Source organism: Nerophis lumbriciformis, linkage group LG04, assembly GCF_033978685.3.
Source record: "Nerophis lumbriciformis linkage group LG04, RoL_Nlum_v2.1, whole genome shotgun sequence".
Taxonomy (NCBI): Eukaryota; Metazoa; Chordata; class Actinopteri; order Syngnathiformes; family Syngnathidae; genus Nerophis; species Nerophis lumbriciformis.
In genome coordinates this window covers 27,378,841-27,400,488 of record NC_084551.2, presented here as the reverse complement: position 1 = coordinate 27,400,488, position 21,648 = coordinate 27,378,841, and the positions used below count along the sequence as shown (strand labels likewise).

Here is a 21,648-nt window from a genome sequence, read left to right as displayed (position 1 = left end):
TAAAAGGCATCTTTTTTCGACTAAATTGTACCCCTTTGGTGACATGCTCTTTGCATGTTTGTATTTCAAATGGATTAGTGAAGCAGTATTGATGCGTTAATCTCATCCATCCATCCATTTTCTACCGCTTATTCCCTTTGGGGTCGCGGGGGGCGCTGGAGCCTATCTCAGCTACAATCGGGCGGAAGGTGGGGTACACCCTGGACAAGTCGCCACCTCATCGCAGTGCCAACACAGATAGACAGACAACATTCACACTCACATTCACACACTAGGGCCACTTTTTTAGTGTTGCCAATCAACCTATCCCCAGGTGCATGTCTTTGGAGGTGGTAGGAAGCCGGAGTACCCGGAGGGAACCCACGCAGTCACGGGAAGAACATGCAAACTCCACACAGAAAGATCCTAAGCCCGGGATTGAACCCAAACCTACTCAGGACCTTCGTGTTGTGAGGCAGACGCACTAACCCCTCTCTTCCACCGTGCTGCCCGCGTTAATCTCAGTGTTTCTTAAAGTACGAGTAGACTGGAAAAACAAGTTGCCTCTACATTGAAGCTATTATCATATTTATCGTTTTTATAACACCAAAAGACATACATGTTTGTGAGTAAATAGATATGATCAAACTAGTATAACTCTCACGGAGATTTCCAAGCCTTTTTTTTTTTATAGAGATAATGAGCGAGCCAGTCATGTGATCTGGGATCTTGCAGACTTTATGAGAGCCAACAACGATTACTTTGGGACTAATGATGATCCGGAGCCTTATATTTTGAGCCTGAATATAAGGAGGATTAACTACACCTTTTAGAAGCTGTGTGCTAAACCGATGCAGCTTTAGTGAAACACTAAGCATCATGTAGCAGTATTGCTATGTGCTAAACAAGAAATACAAACTACAAACACAATATTACAAACACTTACTGTACATTGTCTGCTTTCACTAGGATGACGACTGATAGGTTGTTCTTATTTCCTGTTTAAATAAAGAATATAATCATACTCCACACAAAGGGTTAAAAGTAAAAGTTGCTGCAGAAAATTTTGTCTGTCTCTATATCTGGGTATAAATTAAATGTCACAGATGAACAACTTCTCGATTTATGCCTAAATCCTTCTATTATTCAGGTGAGAGGCGTGATTTATAATGTAGAATAATTTTGACCATCTGAGATGCAATCTGTGCAGCAGCAGCAGGGCCGTTGAGCTCACAGTATGTCAAAAAGCAGCACAAACTAATTAGCTGTCAATGCGCTGCTAAAAATACTTTGGCTGCGTTAGCGCTTATAATAACAATATCGCTAATATTTGGTTAATATTCGGGTAACAAGATGTTAGCAAATTTTGGATGTTTTTAGAGGGCTTTATGAGCGGAGTAGAGTAACCCCACTGCCACAATTGTTAGCAGACTTTTACACTTAAATTTATACGATTTCGAATGCTTAAAAAAAAGAAAAAGATCCACATAGGTATTGTAAATAGGTATTGTGAATAATAAACACATTTCTTTCCAATTTATATATATATATATATATATATATATATATATATATATATATATATATATATATATATATATATATATATATATATACGTATATATATATATACGTATATATATATATACACGTATATATATACATATATATATATATATATATATATATATATACACGTATATATATACATATATATATATATATATATACGTATATATATATATACGTATATATATATATATACATATATATATACACACACACATATATATATATATATATATATATATATATATATATATATATACATATACAAACCCTGTTTCCATATGAGTTGGGAAATTGTGTTAGGTGTAAATATAAACGGAATACAATGATTTGCAAATCATTTTCAACCCATATTCAGTTGAATATGCTACAAAGACAACATATTTGATGTTCAAACTGATAAACATTTTGTTTTTTGCAAATAATCATTAACTTTAGAATTTGATGCCAGCAACACGTGACAAAGAAGTTGGGAAAGGTGGCAATAAATATTGATACAGTTGAGGAATGCTCATCAAACACTTATTTGGAACATCCCACAGGTGAACAGGCAAAATGGGAACAGGTGGGTGCCATGATTGGGTATAAAAGTAGATTCCATGAAATGCTCAGTCATTCACAAACAAGGATGGGGCGAGGGTCACCACTTTGTCAACAAATGCGTGAGCAAATTGTTGAACAGTTTAAGCAAAACCTTTCTCAACCAGCTATTGCAAGGAATTTAGGGATTTCACCATCTACGGTCCGTAATATCATCAAGGGTTCAGAGAATCTGGAGAAATCACTGCACGTAAGAAGCTAAGCCTGTGACCTTCGATCCCTCAGGCTGTACTGCATCAACAAGCGACATCAGTGTGTAAAGGATATCACCACATGGGCTCAGGAATACTTCAGAAACCCACTGTCAGTAACTACAGTTGGTCGCTACATCTGTAAGTGCAAGTTAAAACTCTTCTATGCAAGGCGAAAACCGTTTATCAACAACACCCAGAAACGCCGTCGGCTTCGCTGGGCCTGAGCTCATCTAAGATGGACTGATACAAAGTGGAAAAGTGTTCTGTGGTCTGACGAGTCCACATTTCAAATTGTTTTTGGAAACTGTGGACGTCGTGTCCTCCGGACCAAAGAGGAAAAGAACCATCCGGAATGTTATAGGCGCAAAGTTGAAAAGCCAGCGTCTGTGATGGTATGGGAGTGTATTAGTGCCCAAGACATGGGTAACTTACACATCTGTGAAGGCGCCATTAATGCTGAAAGGTACATACAGGTTTTGGAGCAACATATGTTGCCATCCAAGCAACGTTACCATGGACGCCCCTGCTTATTTCAGCAAGACAATGCCAAGTCACGTGTTACATTAACGTGGCTTCATAGTAAAAGAGTGCGGGTACTAAACTGGCCTGCCTGTAGTCCAGACCTGTCTCCCATTGAAAATGTGTGGCGCATTATGAAGCCTAAAATACCACAACGGAAACCCCCGGACTGTTGAACATTTTAAGCTGTACATCAAGCAAGAATGGGAAAGAATTACACCTGAGAAGCTTAAAAAATGTGTCTCCTCAGTTCCCAAACGTTTACTGAGTGTTGTTAAAAGGAAAGGCCATGTAACACAGTGGTGAACATGCCCTTTCCCAACTACTTTGGCACATGTTGCATCCATGAAATTCTAAGTTAATTATTAATTGCAAAAAAGAATATAAAGTTTGAGTTAGAACATCATATATCTTGTCTTTGTAGTGCATTCAATTGAATATGGGTTGAAAAGGATTTGCAAATCATTGTATTCCGTTTATATTTACATTTAACACAATTTCCCAACTCATATGGAAACAGGGTTTGTGTATGTGTATGTATGTATGTATGAATATATATATATATATATATATATATATATATATATATATATATATATATATATATATACACATACATACGCATAGTGGCTGTTGGCGTGATCCCAGGATGTGAAGAAGCCAAGCCACATGCAGACAGAAGGTTGTTTAATTAGGTACCATATATTTATATACATGTAAAAACATACGACACCTCTTGTGGGTATAGAAAGGACACTATATAGCATCCTAGAGTGCAGCTGGAATAGGCTCCAGCACCCCCCGCAACCCCGAAAGGGACAAATGGTAGAAAATTAACTGATGGAAGGATGGATGTTTTCACATGCATGTAAATATCTAATTTTTAGATGCCCAGTTGTTGTGTAAAATCACAACACAACACAATTGTTTTTAAAATCCCACATTTGCTTAAACTCTACAGTATGTACAGTGAAAAGCAAAGGCTACTTATTGTTTTTCTGTTACAGTTCTCATGTAGCTATTCTGCTGGTTGTTAAATTCACCTGAAATCAAAACATGTAATTTTTTTAAATCTTTGTCCAAGGCCATTTTCCTTTGAGCTGTTTTTCTCTGTGACAGACAAAGACATGTATGTCGACATCATGGTATTGGTAACCGCATAGCACTGCACTTTTTGGCATTTTTGTCAAGGCATTTCAGTTTACAAGTTCCACTGGAATATGAGACAAAATACCCCATGTGATCTGTGTTTTGTGTGAAAGGCATAAAATGAGCCAACAGAGAATGTTTTCTGTCAAGAACAGGACTGAGGTCAGTTACTTGTCACGGTTTATTTTAAAATATTTGTAGAAAACACAATTTGACATGCTACTTAAAAATGTGTGCGCTTTATTGTTACAATAAGAGGTCAAATTCTAGACATTGACAAATTAAATCCTACAAAATATTTTTTATAGTTTTTTCTCTCTCTCCATTTTTCTCCTGCTTACAGAGACGACTACAGTTTTATTTCTTGTTCCTTTATTGGTCGGCCTTCATTTGTGAACAGGAATGTAACAATATGATTATTTAATATCATTGTTATTGTGACCAAAATGATCATAAATAAATAATAAATGGGTTGTACTTGTATAGCGCTTTTCTACCTTCAAGGTACTCAAAGCGCTTTGACACTACTTCCACATTTACCCATTCACACACACATTCACACACTGATGGAGGGAGCTGCCATGCAAGGCGCTAACCAGCACCCATCAGGAGCAAGGGTGAAGTGTCTTGCTCAGGACATGGTTGTCATTATTACAATGCTGGTATTGTTGAATGTTCTCAATAAGCACATATACACACACTGAAATCTTTGAATAGAATAGAATAGAAAGTACTTTATTGATCCCTGTGGGAAATTCAGCACCACAGTTCGCTCACAATAAACACTTAGGTATGTTTTACATGTGAATAATATAAATACAGTCTATTACACAGCATTATTCACATGTGAATAATATAAATACAGTCTATTATACCGCATTATTCACATATGAATAATATAAATACAGTCTATTATACAGCATTATTCATGTGTGAATAATATAAATACTGTCTATTATACATTCAAGTACAGTCAAAAAGGAACATATGCATTATACAGTCTGATGGCTGTCGGTATGAAGAACCAAGTTGTATTTAAAAAATAAATACAATAAATGGGCAACATGGTGGTACAATACAAAGGTCCTGGGTTCGATCCCTGGGCTTGGGGTCTTTTTGTGTGGAGTTTGCAAGTTCTCCCTGTGACTGCGTGGGTTCCCTCCGGGTACTCCGGCTTCCTCCCACCTCCAAAGACATGCACCTGGGGATAGGTTGATTGGCAACACTAAATTGGCCCTAGTGTGTGAGTGTGAATGTTGTCTGTCTATCTGTGTTGGCCCTGTGATGAGGTGGCAACTTGTCCAGGGTGTACCCCGCCTTCCGCCCATGTGCAGCTGGGATAGACTCCAGCATCCCCCGCAACCCCATAAGGGACAAGTGGTAAAAAATGGATGGATGGATGGAAACATTATATATAATTGTGGCTTCTTAAAAACATATTATTGTTAATTGAGTGTCTAAATAAGTCTATTTTCTTTTGTCTTAACGTGTAAAGGTTTTAGAGTGTTTCCTAATGATACTGGCAAAATGTGTTGTTTGTAATGGGGGTAAGACCTGATTGTGTCTTGTATTCATGTTAGATTTTATCCTGGACGGCAATTAGGACACTATATTTTCCCAAGAAATGAGCAGTACTGTTTCAACATGGTTTTTCAAAGTGCAATAATCAATCCTGTTTTTCCACTTGTTGAAATTTTAAACGGTACTACTAATCCTCTGGAATATTATTGCGGTTTGTCAATATAATGGTAATCGTTGCATCCTCATTTCTGACCAGCCTACTTTTTTGTGCAGCTGTAGATTTTTTTTATTCATATTAATTTTAAGTTTTTTTTAAGTAGAATTCAGGGATGTAACAATGAACGGTATTCTTTATTTAGTTTGTTTATTTTAATGTGACAGTTGCTATTTTGGAGAGCTTGGTGATCTTTTAATAAAACATGTAAATCATATTTTAATATTTTGTCGATCAAATTGTATTGCTTTTAGCGGTCAATGGACAGATCAATCTTGTCATTCAGATAGTAAACAAAATAATGGCAAAATGATTCAACCCCAGTTAGTTCTGTTAATTATTGGAAGAAGTTCGAAAGCACATATTTCCATCTCCTGCTGCTCTACACAGTCTGGTGGCTGTCCAGAGGGGAGACGCTGAAACCGTTTGCTGTGTGTATGCAGCCCGTATAAACTTTCCTGGAAAGCGAAGGGCTCACATTTCCTGAGATAGATGAGCCAGAGTAGCTGGAAAAGCGGCATTTTTTATTTTTTTTATTTTTTATTTTTTTATTTTTTTGTCCTGTCCAGCTTCTCAGGCAAATCATATAGTTGATGTAGATGCCCATATCGGCTGTTCAGATTTACTTTACAAAAGAGAAGTGTAGGATACTTCTCTTGTTGCCTTATTTGTATTTGACTTTATTATTATTATTGGTGCAGCTGGGCCGGAGCAGGAGGGGATAGAAAGAGAAATAAAAGAAGACAGAGGGGGAAATTGTGGGGACAAGAGGGGGATTAGACAGAGAGACAAAAACAACAACAGCAAACACAACAACAACAACAGAGCAACATCAGCAAATACGACATGGACAAATACGATGGTAAAAGTGATAGCAAATAAGCAGTTCGCGAAAATAAAAAATAATACAGAAATGACAATGAGCATTATTACACTACAAATGGAACAATGCAAATACCAATAGAAATAGCGCTATTGATAATGAACAATATCAATAATTTACCTCTATTATCAACAATACAGTTGTTCAAATGCAACAATACGTATACGTAATGATAACTTGAGATACGAAAGAATGCAGAAAAATGGAGGGGAAGAAAGAGAAGCAACCTACCTTAACCTTGTAGATTGTTATAGTAACAATAGGTTAAGCTTTGTCAGTGTGCCATGCGTTATACCCAGTTTACCCTAGGGCAACATCGTTAATATATGTTTGATGAAACGGGATTATGTGCATGAGTGTACGTATGCATATGTACTTATATATGTACAGTGTGTGTATATGTGTTTGTACAGTGAATGTATATGTACAGTATGTGTATATGTATGTTCGTACAGTGAATGTATATGTACTGTATGTGTATGTTTGTATAATGAATGTGCGTGTGGATGTACGAACTTTGAGTATGTAAATATGTACTGTATTTGTGTATGTATGTGGGAGCGTAGGTACCTATGTCAGTATATGTGAATTTGTATGTACAATATATTAGACTCCCAGTGTGCGTGGGAGCCAGAGTACGGCCCCAGCCTCCCCGAGAGCCCAACCCACAAACAGTAGGTGTGGTGCCCAAGGAACCAGGGACCACCTCCCCCACGCAGCCAAGCCGGCCAGCGACAGGAACCCCAGAGCCCGGCCCACCGCGCCGCCCACAAGGGTCAGCAGCAGGCCGCAGACGGACGCGCCCGGCAGAGGACAAGGCACGAGAAAAGCAGGGGACAGCCAGACCCCAAGCCAGCGAGAGACCACACCCCACACGGGCAGAAAGGCGGGACGCCCCGCCCGGGGGGCCCAGAGACTCCCCGCAACCGGAGGGGAAGACCGCCCCCGCCCCACCGGCAACCGGGCCCCCACGAGCCCACCCCCCCTACTCCCGGAGAGCGCGGCGAGGCCACCCCACCCAAATCGGCCGCCGCAGGACCACCAACACGGGGCCACGGGAACCAATCACCCCACCCGCAGGGACCCCAACGATGAAGATGGAACAACCAGCAACCGCCCCGCCGGGTTCCCCCCCTGAGGGAGGGGCAAATAAAAAAATTATATTAATAAAATATATAGTAAAAATAAATAATAATAATAAATAAATATTTAAAAGAAGATCACAGACATGCTGACACACAAGGTCACTACCCCAGCAACTGGCCGACTCGCAGCACCTCGGAATACCTTGCAGCACCAAGCTACCACAATAGACGCAGGGACTAGACCCAGCAGGCCCCAACCAAGACGGGCAGCCGGAAGGGATGGACGGTGGGAATCAGGAGCTCCAGACACGCAGTCCGGATCCAGTAGCCTGAGGCGCCGACCCCCGCCTGACAGGCAGGCCCAGAGCGTACCCCCAGAAATATACATATATACATATACATACACATACACATACACATATACATGTACACTTACACACACATATATACATATACATACACATATGTACACATACACATATATATATACATACATACATACATACACACACATATACATACATATACACAGTTCGTCAGCCCCGACAACCACCACGCACGCACGCGCGCGCGCTGCCACCAGTCACAACATCAGCCACCCTCCTGCACCAGACCCAGCAACCACGGGCGCCCACACCACAAACAAACGGCAGCAGAAACAGCAGCCGCAATACCCCCAGCCAGCCAGCACCACCCAATCAAATCAAAGCGATCAAAAAAACACGGAGACCAGCCAGCCCGCCAGTCAGCCCAAACACCAACATTCAAACAAGAGACACAGCCGACCTCCAGTCCCTTTTGATGTGTGTACTGTAGCGTGAGTGAGATATGTATGCTTGTGGGAACTAATAATGCGATTAAAATTGGGGGACATCAAGGTCATGGTGGGTCCCAACCAAGCCAAGCCCCCCAAATCCTAAGTGTCTAATATGCAGCTAAGATTAAGGGATGGACGAGCAGGGGACAAGACAGGAGGACTGGAGCCCCATAGGAGGCATCCTCATCCCCCCGCCAAGCTGCATTTTATGGTGGATATGGCAGCACACCTTAAGACGCTCAACTAGTCTTCAGGGAAAAGTAGGCACAGCCCTGCAGATGATGGAGGAAATACTTGCGTTAAGCACAAGGTGACCGTGTTTGCTAAAGACGTCCAGAGAGGTACGATGTCTCACTTCCCCCTTGTTAAGAGAGTTCAAAGAAGCACGCAGTGTTCAAATAAATTACGAGCATTTGCACCGTGCAATCGTCACAATACAGACTGCGTTTTCTGTCGAGTGTTTGATTTCATAAATGCCGTAGCATGAATGTAATGAAACTAGAATTGGTGTTATCATCATTTTAAGGAGCAAACAGAGTTTGCGGCTCTAGGTGGGTTTCACTTGGTGGGAAATGGGCTCAAATGGTTCTTTGTATGCTGAAGAGATCATCTACATTCAAGGCAATATGACAACAGGAAGTTAATTTGCATTATGTCACAAACCGGACTTAATGCATGCACCCAACATATTTTTCTTTGTCATTAAAAACACTTACACTTTTTAAAAATTAAAAAGGAAGAAGATTGACATATTTAAACACTTTTTAAACTGGCTCCGAAGTAGCCAGAACAATGCTATTATATAACATATTTCTTCTGCCAAGAAAGTATATTGTGTGGCTATGTATTCTATTTATTTTTTTAAATAAAACTTTGTTATACTGTGTATGAGTACTTTTTGAGCGCATTCAACAATACCATAGACTTAGACTTAGAAAAACTTTATTGATCCACAAGGGAAATTGTTCCACACAGTAGCTCAGTTACAAAGGATGGAAAGTATATGCAGGTATTAAGTAGACTAAAAGTGTACCATAGTAGCAATATAACATATATGTAATACTTACATATTATATATACAGTATATAATATATACTATTATATTATATTATATTTTTATATAATATATATAATATATAACAAATCCCAATTACCATGTACAATATTACAGTATACTGTATGTAACAGCTGCAGCAAAAAAAAAAAAAAGGCATCATGAAATAGAGTAGATCCAGCAGAAAATATACATTATAAACAAAGAGAGGTAGCTAACATGTCAGGTGTCAGGTATTAGACATCATCTATTGCTGTATGGCGAGTGATTATACAGCTGGATGGAGTGCGGAATGAAGGAGTTTTTGAATCGAACACTGTGGGAACAAAGCTGAAGGAGACTGTTGGAGTATGAGCTCCACTGTCCCTCAATTGTCTGGTGGGGTGGGTGGGCAGGATTGTCCATGATGGCGGGCAGTTTGTCCAGTCCTCCTGTCCCTCACTGACACAAACTCCTCCAACTGCGTGCCAATAGTTTGGCCGGCTTTCTGGATCAGTTTGTCAATCCGGTTTACGTCCCTTTTGCTGGTAATGATAATAACCGTGATAATTTTGGTGACAGTAACCGTGATATGACATTTTCATATTGTTACATCCCTAGTAAAATGATAAACTATGCTACTAAACCAAATGAATTGAAACCTTAAATAGTCAGTTTACATGTAAATTTGAAACTTAAAATAAACTTGTTCTGCAATGTATTTATTTCCTATTTGTATTACTTAGATTTTTGGACTTTGAGGAATAAATGTGCAATATAAAGGTTATTTGATTTGAGTGTTTTTTTTAATGAATATCATTGTCTTTACTTACCTGTCCAGGTGTCTGAATGCCTGCACCTACTGCAAGACCAAGCATGCCAGAGGAGACCTGGCCAGCTATCCCATAGATGAGCTAGTGGAGAGAGCTCGCCAGTCTTTCCAAGGTGACTTCATTGTTTTTTCAACAACAATACATGTTAAAAGTATTTACACATTAATGTTTATTGCAAATGTATGTGTACCATGCTCATGCGGCTGTCCTACCAGGCAGGAAAAGGTTTTAGTAACACATGTTGATGTTTTTGTTCATGAGTTGTGTGCCTATCCAGTTGGTTTGGTTTGATGCCAGATGAGCAGCTGTTGTGCTCTAGCATCTGTTCCTTAAGAGTAGACTCTCAGCTTCACTGCTGCACAGCAGGCCATGGCTCAATAAGACCCCCAGGCGGGTCAGTCAAGGGCAGACAGACTGTTTGTAGTGTGTTTATTATAAACATTATAATATGTAGTTAGTGATGCTGGTATGTTTGAGTTGGACTCGAACAGCTTCTGCAAAATTGTAGTGTGTCTGTGAAATTGAAGTCCATTCTTGTATAAGAATGACGTCAAAGGTGAATCAAATAATTTCTGATGCCAGGGCCAAGCAAGAAATTTGTGCTCTTGATTAACTGTAAGATTTTTGATGGGGTTTCGGTCAGGGCTCTCCAGTTATCCCCAGCATTCGTTCAGCCACAACTTAACTGTTGACGCAGAAAACCTCTCCCTCAAAATTGGAAGCAAAGAACGACAAACAACTGTTTGGGGAATTTTGCCTATAATTCACAATCATTAAAAGACACAAGAACACACGGTTTTTTTTAATGCATTTTAACTTGTAAATAAACCAATCGTTTGGACGGTCGTTGATAAAAATCAACATCCGCTTACAATGGAGCCAATATAGGTGCTGTGTTTTTTTTTTTAAACAGCTTCAAGTCGCCTCTTATGCGGTATTCATTTGTGGCATATTAAATATAAGTCTGGTTGTGTTGTGGCTAATAGAGTATATATATGTCTTGTGTTTATTTACTGTTTTAGTCATTCCCAGCTGAATATAGGTCCCACCCGCCTCTCACAGCATCTTCCTTATCTGAATCGCTCCTACTGCCCTCTAATCCGTCACTCTCACTTTTCTCATCCACGAATCTTTCATCCTCGCTCAAATTAATGGGGAAATCGTCGCTTTCTCGGTCAGAATCGCTCTCGCTGCTGGTGGCCATGATTGTAAACAATGTGCGGATGTGAGGAGCTCCACAACCTGTGACGTCACGCTACTCGTCTGCTACTTCCGGTACAGGCAAGGCTTTTTTATCAGCGACCAAAAGTTGCGAACTTTATCGTCGATGTTCTCTACTAAATCCGTTCAGCAAAAATATGGCAATATCGCGAAATGATCAAGTATGACACATAGAATGGACCTGCTATCCCCGTTTAAATAAGAAAATCGCATTTCAGTAGGCCTTTAAATACAGAAAAAAATCATAATATGACCCCTTTCATGCGCCTTATAATCCAGCGCACATTTTGTGTGAAATTAGAACTGAACAGACCCGCTCATCGGCAGTGAGCCCTATGGTCCGAAAAATACGGTACTCGGAAACATTGTAAATCTTTTGGTGTCATAAATCAGATAGATATATTTGATAATAGCTTCAATATAGAGGCCATTTGTTTTTCCACTCTACTGGTTCTTTAAATACTCAAACCAAATGCAATCCCAAAAATCAGGAGCACCGCCAAGGGGAGAAAGACTGAGGAAGAATCCATCGATCCATCCATCCATTTTCTACCGCTTATTCCCTTTGGGGTCGCGGGGGGCGCTGGAGCCTATCTCAGCTACAATCGGGCGGAAGGCGGGGTACCTGCAGAAAAACAGAAAGAAAAGCAGACCGGATTCTCAAAAACAAGAGAAAAATAAGCTTCTAGTATTCTATTTTGCATCTTTTTTTCTTGGGGAAATGCTAAAAGAGCATGAGGAAACACAAGCTATGGTGTCTCTGGAAAAGGAGATGGAAGAACAGGGAATTCCAGAAATGGAGATTATTTATATTTCCTTTTTGCTCATATTTATATTTCCTTTTTGCTCATAATGTTAACCATATCAGTTTTGAAGTAGTCATGGACCAGGGCGACAAAAAATTAGAAGTGTAGTTAAGTAATCAAGGTGAAGTTTTACATTCTTTTATCAAATCAAATCAAATCAACTTTATTTATAAAGCACATATAAAATTTACCACAGGGGTAGCCAAAGTGCTACCCACTTTGTCTATGCGGGGAAATTGTTTCCAGTTCTGAAGATGTCATCACACCAAGAGGGGGCGGAATACCAAGTTTGGTGATGGCAAAGGGGGCGTTCCAAGTACAATTAGTTATCGACCGATTTCTCAAAAACTATTCGGTGTTATCGGAAATGACTGCCAGATTAATTTCCTGAACAAAACCATACATAAAGTCATCTGGGCACTATAGGTCCTTTCAATGTCCAGCCCAATCCCCAGTTGACTAATAATTGATTGAGAGGTTGGTCATCAATTCATCCTTATCCTGACATAGGGCTCAATTATAGAGCCAAATATTCCCACTCATGTTCACACCTATGGAGCAGTTCAGTCTTTCGTTGACCTAGTGTATATGTTTTTGGACCGTGGGAGGAAAACCCACGCAAAACATACGCAAGCCATGCAAGCTGCACAAAATGGCCACATCTTAGATTTGAACTTGACCTTTTTTCCGTTCTTTTTTTGCATGGAAGCCATCTAGAACTCTTTAAAACAGCTGCATGCATATTACAGCAGTGCCTGAGGGTGGGCATTCAAGGACGAACTCACCAGCTGGTGTTACCTTGCTGTTTGCGTGTGTGTGTGTGCTCATGTAAGATAGAAGCCATTGCAGGTTGAAAATAGCATGCCCTTTACACTTTTTGAGCAAGTTTTAAAGACTTTGGTAGCATAGGGCATTCTGGAAATGTGGCAAGACTGTGTTACACAGTAAGTTGTTGCTGTTTTCATGTCCTCAAGGTGTAATAGTTTCATACACATTAATATAAAAATCAGTATACTTCACTGTTTTTCTGTGGCAATGTAATCAACCTGAATCCACACCTTTTAAATTTAGGATGGTTACCTTATGTCATGAACACTGAGCAAAAAATTAAGCGGATGCTTATGTGATCCGTTATAATACAGGAAACATGATAGGAGGAGACGGTTGTTGTTTTCAAAACAGAGAAAGAGGAACCTGAGAGTTGCTGACCCATTTAAAAAAAAACAGTGAATGTGACCTAAGCAACATGCCAGTTTTTGAAAGAAGATGTTCAGGTCCACAACATAAAATGCTCAGGTGTTGCCGTATGTCTTAATAAGGAGTGGACTGCTTGTGTGAACGCTATCATTTCTTTGGAACCGTAAACATCTGGTTACCTGGGAGAATCCTGAAGCTACAATATACATTTTTTTTACTAATGTGACTACTAAAACAGATTTCATCATAGTAATTTGGAATTCTACGCACACACTGACACATGCACATGCACATGCACATGCACATGCACAAAACGCATGCACGCACGCACGCGCGCGCACACACACACACACACACACACACACACACACACACACACACACACACACACACACACACACACACACACACACACACACACACACACACACACACACACAGACAAGTGAGATAACCAGGATTCGACTGGGGAATAATTGGTACCCACACCCTTTGGCCATCCAGTCAACATTTTCCCTGTTAGATATCTTTCTCTTTTCGTTAAACAAATCATACAGCACATTTATTAACCTAAGGCTCACTTTGAGGTTTGGAATTGCATTACTGCTAAATGAAATGCTTCATTTTACTTTCATTCTCACTCTATTAGCAATCTTTTTTATATATGAATCCAATAGAAACTACTAAATGAAGCAGGTTTTTTATTTGCTATTTAGTGACAAATAGAATCTGACAATTTGCCAGTATGAATGCTAATTTTTATTGGTCAGTCAGTCAGCTTAGGGTGTGTGATTGGTTTATTTTGGTAATTTGGAAATTATTTGTGGAATTGATCAAAATGTGATTTGAGGTAAATAGTTATGTTTCCATGTGGAAAAAAAGAGTAGCTGCACAGCTTGTAAAATACTCAGAATATTAAAAAAACATCAGAGGGCTTGTTAATGTATGCAGATAATAGAAGGTGGGTGTAGGTTTGTGTAGCTGGTGATACAGTGCATCCAGAAAGTATTCACAGTGCTTTTCTTTTCTTTTCTTTTTTTTTTACATTTTGTAATGTTACAGCCTTATTCCAAAATAGAATAAATCACATTTTGTCCTCGAAATCCAACACACAATACCCCTTAACGACAATGTGAAAAGTTTTTTTTTAATTTTTAATTTTGCTGATTTATTTAAAAAAACAAAAGAAGAAGCAAACGACACATGTACATAAGTATTCACAGCCTTTGCTCAATATTTTGTTGATGCACCTTTGACAGCAATTACAGCCTCAAGTCTTTTTGAATATGATGCCACATGCTTGGCACACCTATCTTTGGGCAGTTTGGCCCATTCCTCTTTGCCCATTCCTATTTGAAGCGCCACTCAAGCTCCATCAGGTTGGATGGGAAGCGTTGGTTTTCATCCAGGATGTCTCTATACATTGCTGCATTCATCTTAGTCTAGTCAGGGAGGTGACCAAGAACCCAGAGGTCACTCTGTCAGAGCTACAGCATTCCTCTGTGGAGAAAGGAGAACCTTCCAGAAGAACAAACATCTCTGCAGCAATCCACCAACCAGGCCTGTATGGTATAGTGGCCAGACGGAAGCCATTTCTTACTTAAATATTTGCCAAAAAGCACCTGAAAGACTCTCAAACCATGATAAGCAAAATTATTTTGTCATCACACCAAAGATTGAACTCTTTGGCGTGATTGCCAGGCATCATGTTTGGATGAAACCTGGCACCGCTCATCACCAGGCCAATACCATCTCTACAGTGAAGCATTGTGGTGGCAGCATCATGCTGTTTTCCAGGGCAGGAAACCGGTCAAGATAAAGAAAAAGATGAATGCAACAATATACAAAGACATCCTGGATGTAAACCAACGCTTCCCGTGATGTAGCTTGAGAGATACTTCAACGAGGAATGGGCCAAACTGCCCAAAGATAGGTGTGCCAAGCTTGTGGCATCGTGTTCAAAAAGACTTAAGGCTGTAATTGCTGCCAACGGTGCATCAACAAAGTATTGAGCAAAGTCTGTGAATGTGCATTTGATTTTTGATTTTTTTTTTAATCTCTAAAAAATTTGCAAATATTTTTAAAAAACCTATTCAAAATGTAATTATGACATATTGTGTGTAGAATTTTGAGGATGAAAATGAATTTTTTTTCATTTGGAATAAGGCTGTAACATAACAAAATGTTGAAAAGTGAAGCGCTGTGCATACTTTCCAGATGCACTGTAAGTGGAAATGTTGCCAGCATTAGAGGTTAAGTTGAATTGAAACAGGGACAAAATAATGCTGTTACTCAATATAACAATACTTTGATAAACTCCTCATTCGGAGGGGCCACAGCTGGGAGGAAAAGTCTTGACTTTTTGTTGAAATCTCCTTATCCCACTGTGGCTGTGACCTTTCCATTTTTAACTGTCAGTTGGATATCCTGACTCCAACAGAACGAGACACTTCATAGATACAGACACACTGCTAGCACTCCAGCATGACACGTTACATTAGTGTATGACATGCAGCCTCACACCCGCGACACCGGTTGGGTTTCCAGCCAGTTCAAGATTCAAGATTCAAGATTGTTTATTGTCATATGCACAGTTAAACAGACAGTTTGCCGTACAATTAAAATCTTACTTTGCTAGCCAGTGTGGTAATGCCAACACTAGCTGGAGCCCAACATCTAAAGGCTTTTTTAGCCAGTGATTTTTGACAGCTCGTGGATGTTGTTCGTTTGTAGAAAGTTTGATGCACTGCATGCTCAACAGAACCTCTAAAGATGCAATGTAATGAGCATCTCTGAAATGTGAGCTTTATTCTTGCACAAGAAACTGAAAAACACATTTTAGGGATGTAGAATATACCCTGGTATCTTAATAAGATTAAGAGGCTGTTTGAACTCAAATTTCAAGACGAAGTAGCTCAACATTAACTAGGGATGTCCGATAATGGCTTTTTGCCGATATCCGATATTCCGATATTGTCCAACTCTTTAAATACCGATACCGATATCAACTGATACCGATATCAACCGTTATATACAGTTGTGGAATTAACACATTATTATGCCTAATTTGGACAACCAGGTATGGTGAAGATAAGGTACTTTTTAAAAAATAAAATAAAATCAGATAAATAAATTAAAAACATTTTCTTGAATAAAAAAGAAAGTAAAACAATATAAAAACAGTTACATTGAAACTAGTAATTAATAAAAATTAGTAAAACTAACTGTTAAAGGTTAGTACTATTAGTGGACCAGCAGCACGCACAATCATGTGTGCTTATGGACTGTATCTTTTGCAGACTGTATTGATATATATTGATATATAATGTAGGAACCAGAATATTAATAATAGAAAGAAACAACCTTTTTGTGTGAATGAGTGTGATTGAGTGTAAATGGGGGAGGAAGGTATTTTGGGTTGGTGCACTGATTGTAAGTGTATCTTGTGTTGTTTATGTTGATTTAATTAAAAAAAACAAAAAAAATAACCTGATACTGATGATAAAAAAAACGATACCGATAATTTCCTATATTACATTTTAACGCATTTATCGGACATCTCTAACATTAACACATCTTTCTTATTCACTTGCCTCATAGTCCTTTTTTTCTTCTACTTTCTTCCTTAATCTTTTTGGGCATTGAGTTCACCAGAGCAGCACAGGTTGTTATTGGAATTCCCTTCTGACTGAGGATGTTAGACACAATGTGCTAAATACTGTACGTTTGCTTAAGGATGCCCCACAAGTGCTGAATTGAGTTGAGGTCTGGACATATACCTGGTAACTTCATCACCTTCAACTTCCAAATCAAGGTGCCACCAGACCCTGCTTCACAATGTCACAGTATGTTGGAATTCATGTTTTCCTAGTATTGGGAGCACTCATGCAGCCCAAGACCATTATAGTACCACCACCATGCTGGACCGTAGGCAAGATACAATGATTTTGTTACCCTCGTGTTGCCATCTATTTAAACAATACGGTCTGTGTGTTAAGTCATTTTCGGTGAGTAGTTAATCTATATTTCTATACAAGCTGCACACTGACTACTCTAAAGCATAGCCAAGTGTAAGTGCCTCAACTTAAGAGTGCACTAAGTTAAGAGTTTTTTGAGATAACAGCTGTCTCTTGGCTAATGAGCAAAAATGAGTGTTCCTAGCATCCTTGGCATTATTTGGCATGGCAAAATGTCAACCGTGAATCCCTTAAGATTCTCCCTAAACACATCTGGTCTGACTCAATATTAGTAGCTTATAGTTAGAGATCGACATAACTTTGTTTTCCAACAGTGGGAAGGAAGAAAGCGACTGTGTTGTAAAGAAGTGGATGATATTAATTGAATTAAAGGAGTAAATTATCAAAAACATGACCAAGCGGGTTGCCAACTTGGTGAAGCATACTGATCCTAGTCCTCCTAGTCTGCGCCATACTGAAGCGGAACGAGTCCAACGCAGTCAAGAACGTTAAAATAATAGGGATGTAACGGTATTATAATTACTGCAGTATTTCGGTTTTAAAGTCTTCTCAATAATAGTGTGAAGTGTGAAAGTTTCAAAGGAACTGTTTTTCTGGCGTTTTTAAGCGTTGGCCAGGTCAGTAAATAAACGGCATCTCCTAAAATACTCTGCGCAACGCGGGAACGGCAAGGTGGGGGCGTTGAACGCCGTAAGCAGGAAGTGAAGTGTGTTCGTACTTGTCATAGATACAAGGAATTGATTTTTTGGATATTAAATCAGAATCAGAATAAGAATCAGAATAGTTTTTTATTGCCATTGTTTGAGAACAGGTTCACAAACTAGGAATTTTTTTCTGTCCTTAACTGGTAGAGTTATGTTTCTAACAGACAGACAGAAACAAGTCCAGGCCAAAACATCAATCAATCAGTCAAAGATTATTTATATAGCCCTAAATCACAAGTGTCTCAAAGGGCTGCACAAGCCACAAAGACATCTCGGCTCAGATCCCACATCAGGGCAAGGAAAAACTCAACCCAATGGTCTACAACATAACATCTTTGGCGGTGGTATGAAAGTCTGCGATTAGCAAAGCGAAGCGAGCCACTTTCGTTTTGAACGTTTCCAAGGCGACACAGAGCTAGCCGGTCTTGTCGCACCGCACGGCGGTAAATCACCCAAAAAAATGTTCAACGCAGGAAATACGAGTAAACTAAAAAGCTACCTGATACATCCTCAATCCATCTATCTATTTTTCTACCACTTGTCTCTCACGATGACTGAGGCATTTTCCAGACTGATATAAAAAATGTCCACTGTAAAGGACACTGCTTCTTATAATGTAAAAGTATAAAGACACTAAACTGAACATTATTGTTTTGCACTTGTTACACTGGATGTTTACATTGTTACTTTAAAGACTTTAACTGTATTTTTTTATTGTAAATATTTGCCTGAAACAATGGATGCTCCTGCACCATTCTTTGCACTTAGAAATACATGTTTGTTGTAATAAATATGATTAGAAACATGTTAACGTTATGTGCGTGTTAAATTACAGTAAGTGTGTTTATTCTAAACATTCCTGCCACTTCATTTTCACACTAACATATTTGCCAAGCTTTTTTTTTCCATAGACGTATATTGCTATAATAATTTACCGTGGCCGTAATACCGTGATACTATCGTACTGTGAGATTTGATACCGTTACATCTCTATAAAATATTATCTTAACTGCTGACATTTATCAGTGAACTTATGGAGAAGCTCTAATGATGTGTTTGACGGAAAAGCAGCTGGAAGGAGATACCGTAGTCGTCCACTCTCTAAGGTAAATGCTGTACAAATGATTACATTACTTAAAATATACTGTAGTATTTAGTAGAACATTCCATGTCTTTATACAATTTTACATATCTAAACATTTTTCATTTTAAAAGGCATGTTACAAGTTTCGGTAAGGCCAGGCACCATATAAATTAATTCAATGGGCAATGTTGATTTGAGATGCAAGTGTTTTAGTTAAGAGCGCCGTCAAGCCCGTAAGTTGAGGTACTACTTAATATAGTATTGTCCTTAGAGAAAATATACTGTACTGCAAATGGTACTCGCATTCAAATCATTTTTAATTTTACATTTAAAACTAAATGCTCCCTAGTGTGTGAATGTGAGTGTGAATGTTGTCTGTCTATCTGTGTTGGCCCTGTGATGAGGTGGTGACTTGTCCAGGGTGTACCCCGCCGTCCGCCCGAATGCAGCTGGTATAGGCTCCAGCACCCCCTGCGACTGGAATTAATGGATGGATGTTACCAAAACATTGCAAATGCTTAGTTTGACCCTTTGAATTCCTTTAAATTTACAATAGTTAAAGGAATTATTTTTAGAAATTATACATCTTTGAACAAATCCAAGGCTGTACACATAACGTTCGAGGACCCCTCTCTACATATTTTTTTCCATGTTTAATCTTCTTTTTATGTAATTTCCACATGACTGATCACTTTCAAGCATAGCAAGAATGACACCGTTTATTTTGCTGGCATCAGCTGGATGGCATTTGACACATAGCCTCAGATATATGGGCAAGCTCACTGGCTAGCTGCAACATCTGTGACAGATGTCAGCTCCTGTTTACCCCTGCTGCTGCGGTAACGTGACACTTGGGCAGACAAGGCTGCCAAAGTTTGCCTGGAACAATCCTCCACGGGTCAGCGATTCTACCATTTTCATTTTGTTTGGTGGGCACTGGAATCACACACTGAAACTTACTCAAAGATTATTCACCCTGTGAATAGTGCCAGTCATTACAGGGCTGTGGAGAGTGGATCAGTGCAAGAAACAATTTAATAGATTTATAGGGTTCATTGCTTTTTTTTTTTTTAATAAAAGGATGAGCATATGCCTATATGTCTATGTGAAGGCTCAGTGTAATTTGTCTTCCCTTGATGGCAAGGTGACAGATGAGTGCAAAGACATGAAATATTGACAGAGCTGCATTGATTCTAGTCGAGTCACCACCATGTTCTGCCTATTTGAAATAACATTGGAAAACTGCTGTGCTTGCTAAATAAATTCCAGGCAAAGTCATTACCAGAGACTAAAGCTCTCATGGAAGAGCTAAAAATTGATTTCTGGATAGAAGCTTTTTCCAGGAGTTATTTTCAAGCAGAAGCGTCTCCCCATGTGTGCTTCTCTGCACTCAGGCATACAGTAGTTTAGGCTCCAGCAACAGTTTTTCATTATCTGGCTCTCTTGCAGCCACTAAATTCAAAACCACACAGTCAAAGCAGAGTTGACATGTATGCCACCACGAGCAGCATTTCCTGACTCCTTTTTTGTAAATCTTTGCAGCTTAATGTATTAGATAGAGGTGAGGCAAATCGTGCTCTGGGAGGAATTCAATTGAACAATTCTATGTGCAGAAACTACAGATACTTACAGACCAAACTAGTTCAAGGTTTGAAGACCAAAATAAAAGCCACATGAATTATATTAAGTACATCTAAAACCTTGTTTCTACTAGGCCAGGGGTCGGCAACCCAAAATGTTGAAAGAGCCATATTGGACCAAAAATACAAACACAAATCTGTCTGGAGCCGCAAAAAATTAAAAGCCATATTGCATACAGATAGTGTGTCATGAGATATAAATTGAATTAAGAGGACTTAAAAGAAACTAAATGACCTCAAATATAGCTACAAATGAGGCATAATGATGCGATATGTACATATAGCTAGCCTAAATAGCATGTTAGCATCAATTAGCTTGCAGTCATGCAGTGACCAAATACGTCTGATTAGCACTCCACACAAGTCAATAACATCAACAGAACTCACCTTTGTGCATTCATGCACAACCTTCAAAGTTTGGTGGACAAAATGAGACAGAAAAAGAAGTGGCATAAAACACGTCCTAGAAAGTCGGAGAAAGTTATACATGTAAACAAACTACGATGAGTTCAAGGACCGCCATAATTAGTAGGACAAAACGGCGCTCGCCAAATACTCGAATCAGTGAAGCATGTTTAATATAAAAAGTGTGCTTTATAACAATTAGGGAGGTTTGTGTCATG

The 21,648-nt window shown here is 39.1% G+C and overlaps 1 protein-coding gene across 1 annotated transcript in view; it reads left to right on the top strand.

Annotated features, from left to right (window-relative positions):
- The window catches only part of cdkal1 (CDK5 regulatory subunit associated protein 1-like 1), a 532,667-nt gene that overhangs the window by 205,298 nt on the left and 305,721 nt on the right, over positions 1-21,648 (top strand). Inside the window, exon 8 of the mRNA XM_061951156.1 lies at positions 10,405-10,508. Within this exon, the coding sequence (XP_061807140.1) occupies positions 10,405-10,508 (104 nt within the window). The remainder of the gene's footprint in view (positions 1-10,404; positions 10,509-21,648) is intronic.